This window comes from Pygoscelis adeliae, unplaced genomic scaffold (genome assembly GCF_000699105.1).
Source record: "Pygoscelis adeliae isolate BGI_AS28 unplaced genomic scaffold, ASM69910v1 Scaffold120, whole genome shotgun sequence".
NCBI classification, from domain to species: domain Eukaryota; kingdom Metazoa; phylum Chordata; class Aves; order Sphenisciformes; family Spheniscidae; genus Pygoscelis; species Pygoscelis adeliae.
The window spans coordinates 6,797,373-6,821,762 of NW_008824032.1; the positions used below are offsets into that span (position 1 = coordinate 6,797,373).

A 24,390-nucleotide genomic window follows, 5' to 3' on the forward strand; every position below is an offset into this window, starting at 1 on the left:
AGGTCAGGGGCTGTGCTCTCCCCTGCGAGGTGGCTGGCCTGCTTTGCTCCTCCTTGTCCCCCACCCCCCCGCGGGAATGGGGCTTTTCTTGCTGCAAGATCGAGTTGTTTAAAAATTGAGAGGCCAGTCCAGCCCTCAGAAATCATATTTTGGCATGTCAGCTGCACGCCATCCTAGGTGGGATGTGGGAGAGCAGGGCGTGTGGGGAGAAGGGGCTCCCACCTTGGCCCTTCAGGAGAGTCTGTCCCTGTCGAGAGGGGCTTTGCCAGCAGACAGGGAGCCAGGACCACACGCGTGGGGCCTAGGTGGATGGAGGGCAGGGCTGCCTTGGCTCCAGCGGCACCTCCATGCCCTGGGACGACCCTTGCTCGGGCCAGATGCGGCCCCGAAACCACCGTCGCCCAGCGGTGCCAGGTGCCGCCTTGAGAAAGGCCGGCTCCCAGGGCGATCTGCCACTGCCCGCGCCTCAGGTGCGAGCAGGAGATAATGGCGTTTTATTTGGACGGCTTTGGCCTCCCTGGCTCCTGCTGCTCTCTCACAAACGTGGCTGCAGCCTCCCCAGCGTGCAGCGGGAGCTGCCGGATGATTACCCGGGCGCCACGGCCATGTGCTGGGTCAGGACAGCGGTGTCCCTGGCTGGAGGCTACAGCCCGAGCTGGCTGGGTGGCTACCTGTCTCAGGGAGCAGAGGAGGGAGCGCCTTCACCTGTAAAACAGAGGGAAAACAGTGAGATGTGGGTGCTTGCCTCCCCATACAGAGTGCTCGCTGTGTGATTCGAAGTCCACCACTTCTCTTTGTGCCTCAGTTTCTCCACCTGTGAAATGAAGGTGATTAACTACCTGCTTAATGTTCCTCTGAGGCTTAATTCCTTGTGTTTACAAAATGCTCAGAGGTCCTGGATGGAGGGAGGCATTAAGAGCTTGCATGCACTGTGCTCATAGCCTGTTGTTTCAGGCTCCAAATCTTCATGCTTTTCTTAGATGACCTCTGCATCTCAAGAGTCTCTGCACTGATTCATTTTGAACTGGAAACTTGCATATTTGTTTGCTTTTCAGACAATTCTATTACATTTCTGTACGACTTTCTCTCTTCAGAATGCTACAGCCTTGGTTAATATTTGTCAAATGGAGTTCTGACTGTCTAAACCACTGGGACAAGTTTTATTTTATATGTCATCAGTAGGGGCAGAATGAGGAGCTTCGTGCTTGGCCTATTTGCTGTAACACAGTCTCAGGGCCATTGCATCAGAGTCAAAACAAGGAGCAGCTTGTTTCCAAACAAGAAGCATGGAGGAAAGTCTTCTCTGCCTTCTTCCCTGTAAGGGAAGGGGGGGTGGAGAAGAAAGTTATCTTTAACAGATTCTAAAAATGCCTTTTCCCAAATATGCAGTCAGTCCCTTCAAAGGTCTCTTTGTTTATTTTCAGGAAGAAACCCAAGACAGCTGAAAACCAGAAGGCGTCTGAGGAGAATGAGATTACTCAGACGGGTGCATGCAGCGCCAAGCCGGGCCTTCCCTGCCTGAACCTTGAAGCTGTTCCGTCTCTGAGCCCGGCCCTCATCCACTCACCACATTCACCAACAAACCTGCACGCACACACAGGGTCATCTGATTGTGAGTACACCAACACGCTGCTGGGTTGCGCTGTGGTTCTTGAAAACACGCTCCTTACTGCGGACCAGGTTTTCCAGTTGGATGCTCTTTCCATAATGGCATGAGCAGGACTTCCTCAGGGCTTACCTTTTCCCTTCTTTGGGAATTACCACTGAAACAGAGTGTTTTGTCTTAAGGTCGTGATAATGCCATCAGTCAGAGGAAGCTGAGAGGATGTTGTTGGGTCGGGTTGCTGCTTCTTACAAATTAAAAAGGGAAGACCCCTCAAGCATGTCTCTTTCCAACTAGAGCTGTAGTTATTCCTCTCCAGGTAGTCACATGCTTCTCGTTACCCAAGCATATCTACTGACTGGGGATTTTCAGCCTGTGCTGTATTGCAATGGGAGGAAACAACTGTCTGGCTCTGACACCCAGGATTGTAAAGGATTTCCACAAAGAAAGGGGGCAGTGTTTTGTGGAGAGGATCAGTCTGTGACAGTCTGGAAAATCTTTGTAGACCTGTGTGGTTGTACCAGTTTAAGGCCCTTGTTTTGAGTGCATTCACTTTCAGATTACTCAGCGTGGGTTAATTGGCCTTTTAAAAATGTTCTTTTCCATTTTGCCAAAAAATACAAAAATAAGGGAGGGAATGATTAAAACTGGATTTTGGAAAGTCAGAACTTACCCTGTCGGTTCTTCAAAACATTGTCATTTCACAGTGGTCCCTGCCTGGAAGTCTCTTGGGCAAGAATGTGCAGGGTGATGTGAACCTCATCATTCACTAGGTTTAGAATATGTAGTTTACCTCTTTTGCGGTGGTTTTAGGATGTTGTAAAATTTGCAAGGGGGAAAAAATGAGAAAGAAAGGTGATGACACCAGGTTTCAAGAGCTCAGAAGCCAAGCAGACTTTGCAAAGGCCTATAAAAAAAATCAGGATATGACAATAAAAAATCAGATTAAAAAGTATGTATATCCTTTTCTTTTTTTAATTTAAAAATCCTGCCTCAGGGCCAAGCTTGGAAGCAGCCAGGTTATAGGGATCATCACTATCAAAATCACTTTAGCTGCAATTCATTCCTGTTGGCTTCTGACTTTATTCATTATGAGCTTCTTCTAGAGATCTTGATTTTAATAGAGCTGGTAAACATTGGGGAGACTTTCCTAAATCTCACCTGGTGATTTGGGGAGAAGAAAGGGATGTGAAACAATTGAGCAGCAGGCAGCATGCAATTTAGTATATACAAGAATTCTCTTCAAATTGGAGATGTCAGGCTCTTTGTTAAAACTGGGGTACAGTTTTGTCTTGTAATGTTTTCTGAAAACAAAAAGCTTGTGAAAAGATGCAAAAAATGAGCAGAACAACAAGAAATAATAATCCTTATTTTCAAACAAAGAATCTCTTTATCCCATTCACAAAGATGAAAGAGTTCATTAGTAAATGGGATTTGAAACCTCACACTGATGTTTTTTGACAGTACAAATGGAAACCCATGAAAGCAACCTTAGGACAGAGGCCAGCAGGGATTGTAGGGAACTTGGAGAATGAACTCCTGCTTTTGCTTTCTGAGGTGGCCAAGTTCAGGGGTGAGGAATATTGGCAGAGGGCAGTAGGGGGAGGTGGAGCCGGCAGCTCTTCATGCTCTACCTGTTCTGTGGACAGAGTCTTTTAGACCCCAAAGTTTTTCATGTCCCCAAATCACCTTCCATTCCTACTAAATTCACAATACCAATATGAATAAACTTCAAACCCAGGTTAGGTGCTCCTTTCGCACTGAAATTGTTTTTTTCAGAAAAGAAGTTTAATAATAATTTCAGCATTAATATTGTCCTATCTCAGGAATTGTTGAAATTTAGTTCCCAAAATACAGTTAGAGTTCTGCAAAAAATCAAGAAATGGTAAGATGTCTTGTGGTGTTGATCTCTGTTAGTTGATTCCATGTGCTTTGAAACCAATGGAAAAACTCCCATTATTTATGATGGGTTATAACCTTTATCAGGCTGTATTTGTACGAGGCAGTGTGCATATAATTAGTGTTTGGCATGCCGTTGCAAAATAGCAATGCCAGTCTCTCACATGAACTAAAAATGAGGCATGATGAATATTTACTGCATGTTTACTATAGCTATCTCTGTGTTATGTGGTTGTTTGTTTTTTTTTTAATATTGCCTCAATCCTTAGTGCTGGACTACTTTCATTGACCCAAGAGATTAATACCTGTGGCTCCTGACATTTAAAAATAGGCTTCCCTGTCATTACAAACTCCTTCTCCTTACCTCTTGCCTCCCCTGCCTTTTGGACTGATTCTTTCCCCTCGCCCTAGAATCCCTCCCTTTGTCCTTCTCTTCCCCTCCTCTCAGAGCTACATTGCCACATCTTTTTTCCTCTCAACTTTTGGACTTGTGGTGATGCATTACTTCTTTGGGCCAGCACAACTTCCTGTCCTTCTCTCTACCTTCTAGACACTACAACATTGCTTCTCCTCCCTTACCCAGACCACCATACTGCCTCTACCCCCACAACTGGGCAGATTATATTTCATTTTCAAAGGACATTCTTCATTCTGGTAGGGAGTTTTCTAGCGGATTGTAAATAATTTAAAAATACTTAAAAACTACGATTAGACAGGAAGTTTGAGAGGAATTTTCATTGAAAATATCAGTAACACCCAGAAAGAGTCAGCATGGTAGGCTATATCAATTCTTGGAAAAATGCACTGGTGTACAGATGGTTCCATAAGCCCTCATTCATGTATCTGGAAAAAAGACTTGGATTTTATGGGCCACCTATTCAAATCAGTTTGAAATCTTCACTGACCATTTTGCATGCACAGTCACTAGTGCTTGGCGGAAAACAACACCACATATTTATTATGAGAAATATTCAGAAGCCAATCTACTTTAAAAAATCAGGGTGCTTTTGGAATGATTCAGATCAAAATACTTTTTCCAAGCATAGGAAATAAAAACTCTATGATAGCCATCTGCTCCTCGGCTGTAAAAGGCAGAGGTGAAGAAAGCCTAAGCAATAGTCTGAATGCCAGTCTTACTGAAACGAGTACTTAGCAAAAAAATCTGGGTAAAGTCATATGTGACGCGCAACTTAATATAGGGCTTAATTCTGTAGTGTAATACATTCTGCATGCTGTTTCTGGTGCCGCTTATTCCCAATGAAATTGAATTACTTCTGACCCTTGTAGGACTGGGTCCTAGATTTCTGGATTTTAACATTATGATAAATTTCCAGTGCAGATGAATCCTTGAAGCAAAATCCAGAACCTAGGATGTATTGTGTCCAGTTCCCATCTCTTTCAGTCTTGGGAAATGCTAGCTCACACAATGCAATTGGAGAAACAAGTTAGAGGAAAAGGTGCTTTCTGAAGTAAGCATTTTCATGTAGGACTTGGCAGATAAAAAGCACCACTTTGAATTAATTTGGAATTAAGTCATAGAGTGAGCTGATAGAGCTCCAAATGAGTTATACCTCTAGCTACTCAGCTGTCACAAACAGATGTAGCTGCTTACCCAGAAGAAGGGTGTTTGTGCAAAAAGCTACAAGGACAAGCATGGAGGCACAGGTTCTGGAAAGGTTACAAAGAAGCAAAGGAAAGCATATGAGATTGTTGCTATTTGCAGTTTTCCACATACTTTCTTGCTTATGGATAGAGAATGCATGAAGTTGGTAGGGTCCTAGTTTGAAGGCTGAACTGCCTCAGGTAAAGCTTCTAAAGATTTTGCTGAGAGGGAAGGAAGTCATCAGGACTTGGCTGTATTTAAACTGATTTGGTCTGTATAGGCCACTTACTTCAGGAGCCCTTCAGAAAGCATCTATAACTATGTATGTTTTGCCAGTGCCAAGAGATAAGTTCATTTTGGCAGAAACTTTCACGAGTTCTCAGAGATACAATCAGACAAAAACTTCATTCAAGCTCTGATGTATGCATCTTAACAGATGTGTCCAAACTCAAAGGAATCCCACGGGAACAGTGCAACTGAATCTCTTTGTCTCTATTGATAGTTAAAAGAGTTATTCTTAGACATTGGATGGTCCATCTGTGAAGGAATTTGTTCCAGACAAGGGAAAAGCAACATCTTTGCAAAGAGTTTCCATGGGACTGAGAGGCAGGTTGGACGATCATTGGAAAAACTGCTGAAGCAATTTTTATGATTTTAGAGAATACAGAATTCTTGCAGAGACCTGAGATTCTGGTAGGGAATGAAAGTTGAGAAGGAAAGTGAGGCATGGATAATTTTTGATAAATCCATGAAACAATCATTGGCAAGACGTTGGGATGGGGGAGGACTTTCTAAAGTTATGTTTTAGCAAGGGACCGGGGAGGTTTTGTGCATTAAATAGAAGGCACTTTATAAACACTGTCGGTGATGGACCACGTCTGAACCCTTTGTCCATACATGCTCAAGTGACGTGGCTGACTTGGTCCAATTCCAGCATTTTTTAGCTTTCATGGGATGGGAACTTTGAGGCAGTCTGTTTTCTTTTTCTCCTTCTAAGTTCTGATTTTTGTAGCTTGATAGCCTTCCAGCATAATGGGGAAAGGCAGAGAAGAAACCTCACAAGGTTCCTGAACTCCACCGAGCGTTGAGAGTGGATGTGGAAACTCTGGGGTTTCACTTTCTTGAGCAGCTAGAGGCACCCACCATTCCCTTCCCATGAATCAACAAGTTTGATTTGCCTGGGGCTAATATAGAGGCCAGATGGATCTGAAGATGGTTTGGCCTCATCTTTATGTTTTAGGTTTCCTGTGTTTCTCTTTGAGGTTCTGTGGCAGGAAGAGAACGGTTACATGCCCTTATGGTCTTCCCTCTGCCTCTGAAAATTTGTGGTTATGATTCCCTAGGAAGTGCTCTGGAGCTTTCAAATGATCTCCACTCACAGAGGGGAGGAGGGGGGCCCTCATTCTACCAGCTTCCTTGTTTTCAGAGGCAGGCAGTACGTCAATAGTAATTTCATTTGTATTTTTGATAATCTATGTATGGAATGTGTTAGCTAATGCTGAGTATTTTTAGGTTGGTTTTGGTGACCTAAGAAATGATGTATGTTTAGATATCTATTTTAGATGATATAATAATAATGGTACAGGCCTTCTCTGTAGCAAGCTAAACTGAAAGCAAGGACATCCATAGTTGTCAAATACTGATGTTATGACACTTAACTATACTTCCGTCTTGCAGAACATTTGAAGTTTTGTTTAGTAAATGCTTCTCTCTTTAACAGTCCTAAGTGGTTTCTATGTCCTGTAGGTTTATATTTCTGTTTGTAAGATTATCAAAGAAATATCAGCCAGGAATGACTTGTGCTTTCATAGAAGCAGACATACGTTGCTTGAATTGTGTAGAGACAGAAGTAAGTACAAGTACAGGTATGTAAAACCATAAGCTGAGCTCACCCTGCCTCTGTTGAAAAAGCCATCACAATACACTGAAGAATTGGCAGTGTAAAATGTTGTACTACTGATAGGAGCTGGTCTCTATATTCCTAATCAGTACACTAAGTGAGTTTTGTCAGGTTGGTCTCTCGGGCTTTTCTTCTCATGAGAAATGACTAATAGCATATGGTACTTCAGTTATGAAGTCAGTGAGTATGTTTTCAGAAGCAACTGTGTGACTTTGGAGCCTAAGTTTCACTGATGCATAAATCACTTACATTTCTAACACATAGATGCTTTTGAAAATTTGTCTAATTATCCTAAATGTTGATTCTCTTATTTGATGACCCTGTAATACTGGCTTGATGCTAGGTTGTCAATTTTTGTGGTATTCAGTGCTTTTCTTACTGCTCGCTATTTAGAGAACTCTCAGTGATAACATGCATAATTTCAGCTTTGGTTTAAAACAGCTGTGCAAGTTTCTAGCTTTCATGGTTTCAGGGGAGAACCTGAAGATATGTCCCCGGTGTATCTATTCTTTCTAAGTACCAGGGAAAAGGATAAAAAGTCTTGTTGTTTACAGTTCTGTAGCTTCCATTCTTAAGATTTTGAACTGACTGAGTTGATAATACTGTGATATTTCTGTTTTTAAGTCATGCTGCAGCCACTGAGACATAGTGTAACTGTCCAGTAAGATATCTGCAGTCTGTTTCTGAGTTTACCTGTTCCTGTCTTCAGAGTCTGCCCCCCATAGATTTTTATTACCATTCTTTAAGTTGTGAGTCTTGTAGTAAATCCTTCCTTTATATATTGGATGAGTGTTTCAACTGCTTCACTCATGAAATGAGTGACTGATGAATACTATAAAACTATCTATCACTGTTCAATGTATTAAGATGTTCTAGTACTCTTTTGTTGTTTGGGATTTTTTTGTTCATTTTTGTATGTGTTTTGTTTGTTTTTTTTAATAGCAGTCTCCAGAACAGTGCTTTCTTCTTCTCCCCCTTGATCTAGCTTACCTTCTTCCATCATCCTCCATTCTGAAAATTAAAGCAATAATGTCAATTCCACTGTAGAATTTCTGCAACCTCTTTGATTACCTTTACTGCTTTCATAGATCAGTAGTCTAGCTAACCCACTGAGTCTACTACTTGCCTACTTAATCTATCAATCCACATCATCTACAGCACTTCTTAGGTACCGGTCATTGCCCTGTAAGCTTTCTCTGTCTGATGTGTTTAAATCATGTTTTATTACAGTATTTGTCTTTATATCTTTAGTGGTTTTTTTCTTTAAATTTCCTCTTCACCCTACCTAATCTTTGTTTTACATCTAGCCTGCTACAGTTTATGCTCAGTTCTATTAGTGTCACTTAGGCATGATTTCCATGTTTGGAAGGATACATTTTCAGCTTTAATGAACTCTTATACCTTGTTATTTAACCATTGTAGCGTTTTCTGCTTCCTTACTTTTTTGCTGTTGTCCCTGGATATGCGTATGTACTCTAATAAAGCATTATTAAGGCCACCTCCCTGCTGATCTTATGGATTTTAATTCCTTATCTTTTCCTTTCAGACTCTTTCTGACTAACTTCCTCTTCTTTTTTTCCTTTTAATAGCTGTTCCTCCTAAAGTTGCACATACCAAAACTGCCACTTTATATGATTTGCTTGAAGGATGTCAAACATAATCACGCCAATCATTGTTATTTCATGTCTCAACCACGCATGCTACTGCTGTCATCTCCTCTGTCCTAGTCGGGTGAGAAGGCTAAACCAAATGTGCCATCTCCCTAATATGGTCTGCAGAGGGACACTTTATGTAGCGGAGTCAAACATAAAAGATCTTCCAGTGTTTGACAGGTGACTCTTACTTGAAGGAAACTAAAGCAGCTACATCCACATCTCCTTTTGTCCTACTGTGTGTTGTTAAAACCCTGCATAACTCAATGCTTACATCTCTCTTGGTTAGTCCTTTGCATGCTATAGGGAGACACCTTCCATGCTTTGAGAAACATTGACTGGTTTGTTGCAACTACGCAGCTCCAAAGTTACAGATGTAAAAATAGACTTGGTCACCTTCTGTTCCTTTCTCACCATTGTGATCTGTTTAGCATTGGAGCTTTTCGCTCTTTTCGTCTAAACTTCCATAGTCACTTTCTCCTTTTTTCTCTTGTTTAGCTGTGGTAGAGTAGCCATGTAATCTTTGTGCTGTGATCCCACTCAATAACTTTAGAACAAGGTAGGGCCAGAGCAGTATCCGAATGAGAGAAAACCAAAACAATTCTTGTATTGTTCTCAGCTGAACAAAGAGAGCTTTTTCATTCAAAATGTTTTTGAAGTGAAGCCTTAACGTGGTACTGGGAAAGAACATGAAACATAAAACCAAGGTACTGTTTAATACCACCTACTAATGTTTATAAAGCGTGCTAGGGGATGTTGTGGGGGAAAATAATTGTATTTCCACAAGAAATGTGGTGTTTGATCTACTCCATAGGTGAAAGTCAGTTGTAAGCCATCAGAGTGCCACTAAACTCCTTCATTTGCATCAGGGTATTTGCCTCACAGCCTGGTGCACAGCAGACCACAGCAATGTGTCTGGCTGTCACTGTGCGTTTGGGTTCCTGAGGATGCCAATTATTGTTTCTAGAGGGAATGCCATTGTGCCATCTTTTTATTTATGTTTTCTGTGACTGTTTTCATTGTCCATGGAGTCATTTACAAGGCTAAATTAACATGAGATCTAGTCTTATGTATCTACCACTCAGGAACTGGAATACAAAGAGAATTCAAGATCTCTAGTTAATCTGTCAGCACAAATAGCTCCTTGAGGAATTAACTGCGCCTATGAAAAAAGGATAAACAAATCCTAGAACCCCTACTCATCCCAGCTTTGTTGTGTTAAACACTGAAAGGATCTCTGCCCGGCTGAGATGCGCAATATATACTCTGTATCAATCTGTGACATGTGGTGAAATGCTGCTTCTTGAAAGCCCACAAGAGAGAAGTAGTATAAATTAAGAGTAATCTCACAACAGCTATTTTTGAGTTCTTAACCAGTGAAAATGTAAGTGTAGCAATATTGTGCATCTATTAAAAATCTTGAAAGGCTCTTTATAACTAGACGATAGGAGTGATAACGTGTAATTTATTGATGTTACACAGACAGAGAAAAAAACCACAAAGTAGCAATTTTTGTGTGAAAAGGGGTATGATAGAGGAAATAAAAACAGAGCAAGGGACTTCTCCCCATAGCTTCAGGCCTGTGTGTGCAACCATGTCAACTTTAACAAAATACCTTGTGCTTTGATCCTATGCAGCGTTTCAGAACAGGGCATATTCCCGGTATTCAAAAGAAAAACCTCCCAGATGCTCTCTCTAATGTTTTTGGCTGAGTAGAAGGTAGAATGTGCCTGAAGGCAGACCTGAGAAATAACTCTCATGCACTGTATTAGTATCACCTGTTGGTGTCTGTATGCTTGCGTATACATGTAATTCCAGGGCCTTTTTCCTGGGGGGGGAGGGGGGGAAGCATTGGAACTGACAATGTACATTTAATGCTACAGATCCATCTGATGATATCAAGCCACCTATGAATGCTGTGTTCTTGTTTATTGACTTCATTTATTAGTTGAAAGCATTCTGCCATACATTTCTCTTCCTATCAAAACTAAGTAGGTGATTTTGGAAATAAGTCTGCTCCCAGGGATTGCAGAGGTCTCACTGAGGACAGAAGTTTTCCCTGTGGCCTTCAGCATCCTTGACGTGAGCATGCGCTGTTTCCCACTGATATTTAAATCTGAATTATAAGCAGGCCTGAACACTCATCCCATAAACTCAAAATAAAGAAGCCACAGTCCAAAACAGTATGAATATCTGTCTCACGATATTTCTAAGTTGAAATATTCACCAAAGCACCCAGTTGTACTAGTTAACAATTACCCTTTCACTAATAGATAAAAAAGATAAATGGAAAAAATAACCAAATAAAATCTAGCATTTTCATGTGATAGCTTTCCTCTACTCAGGGCTGAGACACAGCCACTGGAAGAGATAAAAGAATCCTTTTCCCAGCCCTGAGGACTGGCATTTACAGTTTTCCATCCATTCCTTGTTTCTCCCATCAACCAGTAGTTCTGTGACCAGAACAAAATCTCCTGCAGTGAAAGGCCTTTCTCTGGAAACATGGAGGGTATAAGCAGTGCACTTCCACGGGCAGCTGCTTTCCCACAAAAGTCAACCATTTCTGACTGCACCCTTTTCCTAACAGACTGCTACAAACACTCCCTGTAGAGGACTCTAGCTTGAATAGAAACCTTCTAAACAGGTAATTATCTTAAGAGGTTTTAATCTATATTTTCCTTTTAACCAAAGCCCACAGGCTTTCAGGCTTACTGTGTTTAACCACACTCAAACTGATAAGCTTTTCCTCCTTGTCTTTCTGCCTGGGGGAAAAAACCTAACAATACAGGGCAAACGTGAAAGAGTTCATAGAATAGCAATTGTCTCTTTTGGAGACATGTTTTAATATATTTGCACCTATTATCCTTCTAATTCATTCCTCCTCCAGACTCAGCTCCCACCTCCAACCCCAGCCCCTTCTCCTCCCTAAACAATGCTTCTGAGAGAGGATATAAGTTTATACAGTCCACCAGAGCGAGATGACCAAAAGCAATCCCTGTTCACTTTCCTTACGGGTATTCAGTCTGAAATACACTAGTAGGATTTAAACAAAAGCCCATAAAGCAGGTGAAGGTATTCTTAAAGACTACAGTAAGCTTTTAATCAGGACCATAGAATAGCAAAATAAATCACCTTGTTTGCCTACATTTGCCAAAAAGTTCATTCTTTTTTTTCCAAGAAGCATCCCCCTGTTCTTTGTTTGAGTGGGAAGTGTTCACACCGTAACTTCACCAGCATTGCTGGCCTTTCTCTCCTCTTCCCTGTTCAGCGGCTCTCTTGCTGCAGGTCCACTAGTGCAGCATGCCCTCTGAGTAATAGCACCTGGCACGAAGGAAAACTAGCAATGGATGCACCCAGATTTTTAAAGAGCCAAACTGCCTTAAACTTGATTTTTAAAGAACCAAACTGCCTTAAACTTGTAGCCAATTAAAACAGTTGGGCCATGCTGGGGCTTGGCAGGATCGTGCGGGAGCTCTCTGGGAACAAGCAAGCACGGTTGAAACAGTTTTCATGTAGAACATGAAAATGTTCCCTGCTGAAGGAGGGTTGAGCACAGCCTCATTTCTCTTCCTAGGAAATGGTGCCATCATGTGGCCATGTTGTTTTCTCTGTTTCCAATTACAAGAGGGCAGTTGTACAAACAGTTTTCCCCCTTCACGTTTTAAAAAAGAGCATTAAAAGGCTATTTGGTGATCCTGTCTTTTGCTAACGTAAATAGGTTACAGCTGGCCGGGGCACAGGAATTAACACCCTTGTAATGATACGGCCGGCCTGTTGAAATCCCTGTTAATGCAGCTGTGACGACAGCTTCAGTGGTTCTTGTGTTAACATAGTGTATGTTGCTTGGAGGTGTTGTAGATACCTACAGGAGAAGAATCCCCCATCAATGTAGTCCGTGCCTATGTTAGGGGGATATGATGGCATGGCTGTAGCAGCAGAGGGCCTGCAGACAAGGGCTGAGAGAGGAACTGAGAGAAACAGAATATGTGTATATGTGTGCCAGTGTTTACAGTGGACATATATTGGACTGGACCCCAAGTATGTGCCTGGGAATAAAAATGGCTTTTGAGTACACTCTCTTTACTCTAAAGTATCTTTGGAGTTCCTAAAATAGCAAGAATACAAACTGGAGTGAAAGTGGGAAAAGTAAATACCTTGGCTAAAAATGGAGTATTTCTTTAACTTAAAAATAGCTGAATGTGCTGTTAACACTTCGAAGCCCCTAGTCACCAGACTGCTATAAATTGGAGCTAGTTTTTACCTGGTGTTTTACAGTTGTAAATAGGATGCTCACCAAAAAGAGGTATAAAGGAATCAAGGCACTAGAGTAGTGTGAGAGGAAAGCTTCATTTTTGTAAGTCCGGAGAACAAAATTTGAAGAGACCTATGGAGTTAATTCTTGGTCTTTCTGTAGTGTTCTTTATCCAAGGAATGCAAAACAATTTGTTCAGATTAATTAAGACTGGCAGTCCTTCTGCAGAACTGAGTGTGTGATGCGGTCCTTGTTCTACATGTGAAGCAAACTGAGGCACAGACATTGCCACCTGTGGATTGTAGAGCAAACAGGATTAGTGCTGACGGACTCCTCCTGCAGTCTTTCAGGCAAAGCATAGGAAGGTGATTCAGTGCCCGCTCCCCAAGCGTGTTGGCTGAAATAGAGGCTTTTATGCTTGACATTGGGGTTTTATGCCCACTGGATATAGAAGATATATTTTATGTACAGAACACCTATGGTTTAGTCTTCAGTTTCATGTAAAATGGATATCTCATCATTAGGTAGATGCTAAAAAGGACAGGGCAATTAACTGAATAAATTGTCCATAGGAAATTTGCTGAACATTCTCTAGTCTGCAGAAAAAGGCTGTCTCCGGAACAAAGTTTAAGCATACTCCTTCTTATTAGCCATCTACTCAATATGTTTGCTCCTTGGAGAATAAGGTTGTGTTTGTGTGTGCATACATTTCTGTCTTTCAAATAAAAGTAGTTATTAGGCTATGAAATTTATAGAAGTTTAACAGCTTTCAGAACGCAGTGATTCTTTCTTCCATAGAGTATATTACTGACACATTAATAGATGTTGTGCTGGTAAAAATACAGTACTTCCTGTTAAATGTAGACTGCTACATATTTTGATTCTAACAACAATCTGGTAGGGTTAGGGCAATTCGTGTAGTGTCATCTGGTGTTTGTTTTGGATAGATATTATAGAAGGAGATACTGATTTTCAAGATGTTCAAGCAGATGATTGGGTGAAAACTCCAGCAAACCTTTAAAGCAACAGAAAGCAAGGGCTGCTCCTGGTCAGATCTCCTGCTGAGGATACAAATGTTCTTCTGTGTTCCTGAAACTCCATACAAGCTTTTCCTCTTGCAGGCCCCTGCTCAGAATGAGGCCAAATATTCAGGAGAATCAGTCTGAGCTGGATTGGCTAAAGTGGCCTCTCTAGCATCATTGAGATATACTGAGAAGTCAGCCACTACCAGGTTTTCATGATTTGCATTCAAGTCACTTCCTTGAGTGGAAAAAATGTTGCTCCACTAAATTTGGTCCCAGAGAGTTGGAACCAAACTAATTTTGTGTATGGAAACACTAGATATGAATTTTTGCTGTTAATCCAGTTTTATTTTAGAGTAACTAACTTGAGAACAACAGAAAATAAAACTTCATCACTAGGGATAAATCAGGTCATCGGAGCTGAAGAAAGCACCCATGGTTATGGTGCTAAGTTTGGAACAGGAGACGCTAATGTATGGAAATGAGAAAACTTCCTATGGAAATTGTGGGGCTATAGTAGCTTTCATATGTTGTGATGGAAATGCTGTATTTCCACTGAATTGTCATGTTTATGCAAGAGTTGAGATTTTCATTCCAAATTAAGGATTCTTTACTGAGACATGCCTTTCTTAAGGAAAATCTGTAGTTTTGTTTTGATAACAGGGCTTTGTTTGCTTGGTTTTATTTATGCTGTAATGTCTTTAAAGAGTATCATATATGAAGTGTCTCAGGCAACTGTTTCATTCACCTCATTCAGCTAGACTACTTTATCCACTTTAGGGCACTGCATTTTAAGTGAAAGAAGGACAAACTGGATAGAAGATGGAAGAAGATAAGAATGAGGAGAGTACATATAACCAGCGAGGGTGATTGGGAGACCTGAGTTTGTATTTGCTAGAAAAGATAGGTCTAAAGAAGAAAAGTGAGGCACCTTCCAATATGTGAGAGAGTGCTATAAAGAGGAAAGTGGTCAATAGTTCTCTGTGTCTGCTGGAGGAAAGGATGAGTAATTGGTTTCAAAGTTAGATACTGGGAAAACTGTCTTGCTATAAAGATAGTAGACAGTCTGTCTGGGGAGGGAGTGGAAATCCCCCACATTGTTGTTTTTGCAAACATGTTAGACAAATTTCTGAAGAGATAGTGTAGGTAAATTGTTCCCACCGCAAGGAAAAGGAGTAGACCAGATGACTGTCTGAAGAACCTAACACATCCTTTTGATACAGCCAGGAGGCCGTGGTCATCCAAGACTTGGTGTGGAGACCAAGGATTAGAGATTTCCAAAACTACGCATGGTAGAGGAAGAGAGTAAGGAATCATAGAATAGTTTGGGTTGGAAGGGACCTCTAAAGGTCATCTAGTCCAACCCCCCTGCCGTGGGCAGGGACATCTTCAACTAGATCAGGTTGCTCAGAGCCCCATACAACCTGACCTTGAATCTTTCCAGGGATGGGGCATTCCACCACCTCTCTGGGCAACCTGTGCAAGTGTTTCACCACCCTCAGTGTATAAAATTTCTTCCTTATATCTAGTCTAAATCTACCTCCCTTTAGTTTAAAGCCATTCCCCCTTGGCCTGTCGCAACAGGCCCTGCTAAAAAGTCTGCTGCCATCTTTTTTATAAGCCCCCTTTAAGTACTGATAGGCTGCAATAAGATCTCCCCGAGCAGATGATAGTGCTTGTCTCCAGCAGCAGCAGCTTACTTAGGTTTGTGGCGCTCCCAGGAGCTAGTAGCTGGATTACAGATGCACAGAGAAACAGCTCCAGAAGCAGAAAGAAAGCCTACCAATCCTAACTGCCACATCTTTGTCTTAGCCCAGGGTGTTCTCCCACCTAGGGAGGCACTTGTCATTTTGATGATAAGAATATAAAAATACTATATTCTATACGAGATATAACGCCTCCAACTTTCCTACTGTCTCTCAAAGTGTGTGTTCTTCTCAATGCAAGGCCTGAGAAGCTTGTCAGGAAGACAAACTAGGCAACAATATCAAGCTAGTTCTAGTTAATCTTGTCTAAGTAGCAGTGAGATGGGTTGCCAATTTTCTAAATGCTACTGCAGAAAATTGAGGCAAAAACTCAACCTATGTCTGTCTTAGCAATCCTACCAATTCTCAAGGATATAAGATGATTATTCTCTTTGCCCCATAAGTATGAAAGCAAGACAGAGCCTTTGGGGTTCACTCTGCTAGTTATTCCTGTGAAAGACCACACAGTAAGTTTCCAAAAAGAGCTGGGATTCCAGCATCCTAGGCAGTTTTGCTTCAGATGAAGGCTATGCACTGAGCTACTGCTGAGCTACAGTAGCTGTGGTAGTTTCATCATCACTGTGTTTCTAGAAACGGTAGTCATTACTGTGCAATGAGCTTTGAGATACTGCGATTTTAAAGGACACTAGAGAAAATCAAATTCTGTGATATCTTTCAGTTATAATCATTAAAGCTTTAAGCACTGGGTTTGCAGAAAGGGACATCTAGTGGCTGTACAAAAAAAACCTTACTAAATACATTTTAAAATGTACAACATAGCCATTTATGTGTGACTGCAATCTTCAGTATTCTGTACATCTTTGTAGCTGTACTAACTACATCATGTGTTTGCTGGGATCATTTTTTGTCTTTTTGGCAAACAAAAAAATCACCTTTGTGAGCCATACCTTTCTAGCTTTATGTAGGTCTATGTATGGTAGCTTTGGCAGATAGAAAACTGCCTTCAAGCCATTCTTGATGTACCTCATTGCTACACTTCCACATTTTCTATAGCATCTTCCAAGAGTCCACTGCCTGCTGTTTCCTTCTGTCATTGCCTTCCCCTTTGGTACTGTACTTGGAGAGGTTGTCATTGTTATTGTCATGGTAAAATCTACTTTCTTTTGAATGCCCATAGCATAAAAGTCAGCGGGAGGGGTGGATGAGATTCAGGGAAACACTAATCTAAGCACTCAGTCATGTATTACACAACAAAAGTTTTTTCCTTTCCCATCCACGTTGTGCTCCTTCTTACTAGTTGAGGATGAATTCCATGCATGTTTCTGTGAATAGCCTGACAGTTTAATCGGTACATTTGCATATGGGCAAACGGAGCTTTTTTCAAAGTTGCACAGTAATATGTTTCACCTTTATGCCATGCCAGCTTCAAATTGCATCCCAGGAGGATTGCAAATGTGCGTAATCTGTGCAGTTGTCTGGGCTTTTTTTTCTTTTCTTTTTTTCTGCTTTTTTCTGCTTTTTTTTTTTTTTTTTTGAACTGGCAAACGCCTATTCATTGCCCATCTGGGTGAGAATGGCCTTTGCATTTTCACACCCATTCTTTCCTATATGGTTTGTGAATACCCCTCCAATCAGAACTTGCTTCACAGAAAGGAGACAAAACCATTTTACAGGAGTTTCTCAGAATAAGTCCATTGGGATCTCTACATCATGTTTACTGGACAAAAAAAGCGGGGGGAGGGCACTTAACAAAGGCCACTTGAATTTCACAGAAAGGTTCCCACTGTCTCGAGTTTAAAAGAGTGGCAGGCTTGAGAAGAGCCTGAGACAGCAGTCTTTTTCCTGAGCCAGGCATTCTGTGCAGTGACGAGTAGGTGAGTGTGCGCGTGTGTAGCTGGGTCTTGTGAAGAGCTGACACACTTTCTGGCTTGTCCAAGGCTCTAGTAGTTTTTGTCAGAATGTGGCATTTACTTTAGAATCAAACCTGCTTTGGCAAGTCCACCTTTTATGGGGAGCATCGCCTTTGAACTTTCAGCTTAGAACAGCATACAGTGAGGGACAACCACAAAACTTGCATCTGGACACAGTTTCCTGCAGAGAGGGAGAGTAGCTGCATGGGACAGTGGGTTTTGCTACAGACCAATCTCTGGAATTTCTTAAAGCTGCTCTTTTATACTGCTGTGGTTTGTGTAGTAGCATCTCTGACACTACTGCAAACTATTTGGTTGCCTGTACTTTGGATAGGTATGGTTTTCAGTGTTGAACGTCAAGGAAGGTGGCCTAGAATAAACATCCTCAAAATCTGTATTAGTTTTTTTTACCATTTGTTATGTGTCTCTTACACCCACCCCTCTTGTTTTATCCTTAAGGAGTGAATTTCAGTTGTTTCTCAGTTGAAGAAGTGGTAGATGTTCCAATTTCATTTGAAGAAGTAAAGAAATGAGGAGAGGATTTTTTTAAGGGAAAACTCTGTTATACCAATAGCAACCAAAATGTACTCCATGCCTTTTATGAAGTGACTCAATTGACTTTCAGACCAGTTCCTACACCTCAAGGTGCATCCTAGATCATTTCCTATAGGAGAGCTGTTCACATCACTCTCATAAATGCATACAAACCTCTTTTCTTTAGCCTTGATTAACCCCAGCTGGCTGTTTTCATCAAGTTAGCTAATGACCAAATACATTGTGGCTACACAACTCTTGCTTCCCACAGCCAGGACCTGAGAAAGGCTGCTGAAACTTACAGATTAACCTTGCCCTTCCTCCTTTCTGTACATGCTTTGTGGATAAGTGGCAGAATTCACTTTCCCAAGAAGTCATCCAGTCTCGTGGTGCATATCACACCTTTCTGGAAAGCAGTTGTCCTGAGGATGCATTTTTCAGAGTTCCACTCACAAAATTCATTTTACCTGCGAAGGTGCATAGGAACAAAGTAGACTTCTTTGCACCTGCTCAAGTCAAGAGACCTGTCCCTAGCATCTCTGGTATGTGTGAAATATTCCACCTTGTGCATGTGCAAGGCAGGAGTTTTGGTTTATTGAGTTAGACTGCTGCATATTTCTTCTTACTATCAAATACCTCATTTGACAAAGCAGAACATAAACTAGAGGTCATTCCGTTTTCCAGAAGCACATCTTAATGACATGTTTTTGTGAAAAGGGAGCCCTAGGGTCAAACCAAGTAGTGATTGATACTTACTGATGGAAAGATTTCTAGCATACTGATACGCAACCACTCAAAGGGAGATGCAGATAAATGGGTAGCCATGCAATTGCTTGCCATGGCCTACAGTAGGTCTTGAAAAGAGGTGTCATCTATTTATCATTAATTTTCCACCCTTCTGTTTCCTCACCAGTACAAAGCTTTTACCAAGTTCTCTTCCTTTCAGATCAAGGATTCTGACTTTTTATGTAAATACATTTTGAATCCTCGTGTGATCTGACATGTTGGGAAGGGAAGCATCTGGAACTGCCCTGGAGGCCTCTGGAGAATGACTCTATCCGGAAGGAGGAGGGAATATATCTGTTCTGTACATTATTTTGTGTAATAATAGTTGCAGTGCCCTTGAAGGAAAGTCTCCCAGTTTCTAAGATGTTTTTGCAGGCCTATGATCAGTCTCATCAGAGGAGGAAACTCAGGTTTCCCGACAGAGCTTATGAACAAGACAGATGTAATTCACAACCTCCATGATACTGTTAGTGGTTTCCTCCTTGTTTCTGCTATCCCCCCAGTGCTCTAATCTCACATGGAAATTAGTACCCTTCTGATACTGGCTGGTTTACATCTGTTAACATCAGACTTCTTCAGACAGCTTGGCCCCATCAGGATTTCCGGTTCCTGACCTTTGTGCTTCCCTTTTATCATTCAGCTACTTCGGAGAATTAAAATAACCACCCGTGTCCAAGGTGGTTTCTCTTTGAACCACCAGAATAGAGGGTGCTTGAGATGTCAGGAATGGATAAATGAGAACGAAAAGGCAGAGCAGGGAGGATGCCGCATTTTCCTGCAAATTGCAGTAAGTAGTGTTCTACTGCCCGTGTATGAGATGTAAAAGCATCCTTCGGGCTAGAGCAGAGGGACATTGTTGGGCTAAAAGGCATGTATATGAAACTGCTTTCAATGCCATTTATTTGCTCCGTGTAATTCTGTTGAAACAGACAGTGACAATAAGCTAGTTTAATTTACTCCTGCTTCTCTACCAAATTTCACTTTTGGATTCTCACACATTAACAAGTAATTGTGGCAAGATGGGTTGTGGCTTTGGTAGGAATATTCAAGACAAAATGCCTGTAATACTGGTGGTGATTTTGCATTACTTTTCTCTGCATACTTTTCTGGGAACCAAGGTGATGCGTGTACTGCAAATGCTAAGAGAAATAAATTATTAATAATGTTTTATTTGTTTACCACTCAAAGGGCAGTTGGTTCTTCATAGTTAAAGGGTGAAACCATAGTTTCTGCCCATCAAAATCTAAATAGATGAAAAATGAGTAAAGAACAGGAAAGGAAACGAAAAAGCATTAAAACCAAAGCAAGCAAGATGGAGATAGGGAAAAGTGGATCAAGAGATTAAGAAGTTACTTTTTAGCTGCTTGTAAAAGTTAATTTTGAAGGATATGTTGGCTCTGTAACCGAATTGGTTAGGTGCTTTTCTAAACTGTTCTCTATTTAGATTATTCAGCCAAACTAAGACAAAGTCTTTCTTAGAGTAAATGTCTGTAATTTTCCAGTTTCTGTCAAGTAAATAACAGGAGGAGAACATTTGTTTTTATATGATGGCATTCTGGTGCCAGTCAGAACTTGGGATATGCTAAAAATGAAGGGGACAGCTCATGTTAACTTTTTGCTTTGGGTTCTTACAGAGGAGCGTTTGTCACTATTGGGTAGCAAATGTTCTAAACCACAACCCCAGACGAAACTGTGCGTGGGATTTTAGGAACGCTTACAGCCTGAATCTTGAACCAGATTTGGATTTTACGAAGTGACTGCCAGTTTTTTTGATACAAGTAACTGTACTGTAAAACACAGGCTCCAAATTCCTTAAAATACCAGTCTAGATAGAAATCCCATTTTCATATAGACTCTTTGCATTAACAACTTGGTGTAAAGGGTCATTAAAGTAAGAATCTGATCTTTTCTGGCATAGGTCCACATCCGAACAGCCTAAAATCCAGTTTTAATCCATGTGCTCAGTGTTTACAATTGGCTGGCTCTAGGCTTTTTAAAGCCAGATAGACTGATAGGAAGTCCAAGGCCCAGGAATGTGGTTGGAATTTAGGCCCAGCTACACCTGTCTTTGTCTGCTTTTGTCCAAAAATTCAGGACTTGAGCTTCTGCAAATGAGTAGCGAAGTTTACTTCTAGCCTTACAGAGATGATGGCTTCTTATCAGTGCCTTTGTATGTGATTTTTACAGTATAATCTGTTTTGTTTACCCAGTGGGCAGTCACCTTCGCTAATGCCCTGACTGTGGCTCTGCAAAGGACAAGACTCAATCTGGTTTTTTTTTTGTCACCTGCTTTGCTACAGGTAACATCAGTTGCAAGGGGATGACAGAGCGCATTCATAGCATCAACCTTCACAACTTCAGCAATTCTGTGCTCGAGACTCTCAACGAGCAGCGCAACCGTGGCCACTTCTGTGACGTGACGGTCCGCATCCACGGGAGCATGCTACGTGCCCACCGTTGTGTGCTGGCAGCTGGCAGCCCCTTCCTCCAGGGCAAGCTGCTGCTGGGCTACAGCGACATCGAGATCCCCTCAGTGGTGTCAGTCCAGTCTGTGCAAAAGCTCATTGACTTCATGTACAGCGGGGTGCTGCGGGTCTCACAGTCGGAGGCCCTCCAAATCCTCACAGCTGCCAGCATCCTACAGATCAAGACTGTGATTGATGAGTGCACAAGGATTGTCTCGCAAAATGTGGGAGAGGTCTATCCGGTGATTCAGGATTCTGGCCAGGAGACACCCAGGGGAACACCTGAATCAGGCACCTCGGGGCAGAGCACCGACACAGAGTCTGGCTACCTGCAGAGCCATTCGCAGCACAGTGTGGACAGGATCTATTCAGCCCTCTATGCCTGTTCCATGCAAAATGGCAGTGGGGAGCGCTCCTTTTACAGTGGAGCTGTGGTCAGCCACCATGAAACAGCCCTGGGGCTCCCCAGGGACCATCACATGGAAGACCCCAGCTGGATTACCCGGATCCACGAACGGTCGCAACAGATGGAGCGGTACCTCTCCACCACTCCAGAGACCACACACTGCCGCAAGCAACCACGTCCTGTCCGAATTCAAACCCTGATGGGCAACATCCATATTAAGCAGGAGATGGAGGATGACTATGACTACTATGGCCAACAGAGGGTGCAGATCCTTGAGCGCAATGAGTCTGAGGAATGCACTGAGGACACTGACCAAGCAGAAGGCACTGAGAGTGAGCCCAAAGGGGAGAGTTTTGACTCAGGAGTCAGTTCCTCCATTGGCACTGAGCCCGATTCCATGGAGCAGCAGTTTATGGCTGGTCTGGGCCGGGATGGGCAGCAAGAACCTTCTCAAGCAGATCAAAATGACGTCCCTGCTGATGGCACTCAGCCGCAGCAGCAGCATGTAGATGCCAACTCTTCCTCGCCAGAGAGAAGCAATGACGTTGAAATGGACAGCAAAGTGCTCACAGTCAATAACAGCACCGAAAAGGGGGCTTTGCAGCCTTCTGTCAACACAACTGTTGCCCAACCATTGCCAACCACACAGATCTACTTACGCCAGACAGAAACCCTCACCAGCAATCTGAGGATGCCACTGACTCTGACCAGCAACACTCAGGTCATTGGCACAGCTGGCAACACCTACCTGCCTGCCCTTTTCACCACACAGTCTGCTGGCAGTGGCCCTAAGCCTTTTCTCTTCAGCCTGCCCCAGCCTTTAGCTGGCCAACAGACACAGTTTGTGACAGTGTCCCAGCCTGGCCTGTCAACCTTTACTGCCCAGCTGCCAGCCCCACAGCCCTTGGCCCCATCTGCAGGCCACAGCACAGCAGGTGGGCAAGGCGAAAAAAAGCCTTATGAGTGCACTCTCTGTAACAAGACTTTCACCGCCAAACAGAACTACGTCAAGCACATGTTTGTACACACAGGTAAGAGTACATCCTTTTGGCTTATACACGAAGCCAGAGAAAGTCATTGATAATCATGGACTTAGATTCCAATTCCCAACCTGCCAGCTCCCAGCACAAGCAGGAGGGAGAGGTTATCCAGGGAGCTGGTATCTCTGAACACTTTCCAAGCTTACTGCATTGAAGATGAGCCCCTGCAGAAACATATAGGTTCCTTATAGGGGCCTAACTGTGCATGGTGCAGAAACAAGCTCATTTTATTGGAGTAAAATGTGTCCTGCACCCATCCAAGGAAATGGAAAGCATTTTTTGTCCCCTGCAAGCTGGCCAGGCAACATTAAGTAGGAGTGGCATGAGGAAAATTTAATAAGTCATTAAAGAAAAACTGTATCTAGTAAGAAAGGGCATCCCTCTGTAAGTTTTACAGCTACGGGGGTTTAAGCTCAAGTGGTGATGATTGGCAGGAGTTTAGGGCAAGTTCATTCCTGTTGGAGTAGCAGCAGTAGGTCCAGGCCTGGGTGTTACACACATTGCCACCTATTTTATAAATCTCACATATTGCTATAAGAAAGTAAATTTGGAGTTTTTTCAGGAAGTTTTTCTGTACTTCACTGAAGCTGATTGCTGTAATCCCCTGTCTCTTGGTGAGTCAGATGTTTCACTAGCTGTGAGTACAGAAACATAGGGCTCAATGAGAAAAATTTAAAATAATATATGTAGAACACAACATCAACACCCTTTTTGTTTAAAAATGCAACTGCTTTAGTAAATGGTCTTTTGAGACGATATAGGTAACCATATTTACTACTGAGCCAAAACTGCCTTTTCTAGCTTTGTCAAGTTACGAGACTTGAAAGCAAGGAGATGTATGTATCTTACATGGAGAAGCTATCCTGGGTTCAGGACTAAATTTTGCTTGCTTTAGCCCTTGGTTCATTCTGACGTTGGAGAGAAATTCTTGTTTAGAGAAAGAGTAAATATTTCTCTCACCAAGCAGTGGTTTTGTTAACGTCAGATCTTAAAATAAATGCTGGGTTTGTGATACATGGAGTAGAACCTGAAGCAATTGCCCAAGGAATGGGAGGAATGTAAGTCATGCCTCCCCATTGTATCTAATAGATTTCAATTCCATGTGTGTATGTAAGCTTTTAACTTCTACTTACCAATAATTATCACTTAAATGAAAAATTCCTCTAGACATCTAAGGCAGTCATGTACAGGTAGATATACAAAACGGTCAACTTCTCAGGACTGGTACAAAATGTATGATTGCAAGGATCAAGAATCCTGAATCCCAAGATGACCCTTTGTGTCTGTTTATGTTCTTCATCTTTATGTTGTGGATGAATAGCTAAAATACTATGTAGATAGTGTTGCGTTACTCAGAAAAATGTACCCTTCAAAACACAGTCAAATGTATCTGCCTGCATCCTTGTTCTAAAAGCTAGAAAGGCTTTTTCACAAATAACTTCACTGAGATTAGGTGTTTTATTGCACCCACCCCCAACTGTGCACTGCATTTGGTATTTGGAGTCAGATAAAGAACAATATTGGAAGACCTGACCTAAAATATTCCTAGCTACTACACATAAAGTCAACCAAGGAAATTGATAGGCATAGAATCATCATAGAATCATAGAAT

At 42.0% G+C, this 24,390-nt stretch overlaps 1 protein-coding gene across 1 annotated transcript in view; it reads left to right on the forward strand.

Annotated features, from left to right (window-relative positions):
* Positions 1 to 1,410: 1,410 nt before the first annotated feature.
* The window catches only part of ZBTB20 (zinc finger and BTB domain containing 20), a 27,400-nt gene continuing 4,420 nt past the window's right edge, over positions 1,411 to 24,390 (forward strand). The window contains exons 1-2 of the mRNA XM_009329486.1: positions 1,411 to 1,612; positions 21,168 to 22,769. Coding sequence (XP_009327761.1) covers positions 21,188 to 22,769 — 1,582 coding nt within the window. The 5' untranslated portion in view covers positions 1,411 to 1,612; positions 21,168 to 21,187. The remainder of the gene's footprint in view (positions 1,613 to 21,167; positions 22,770 to 24,390) is intronic.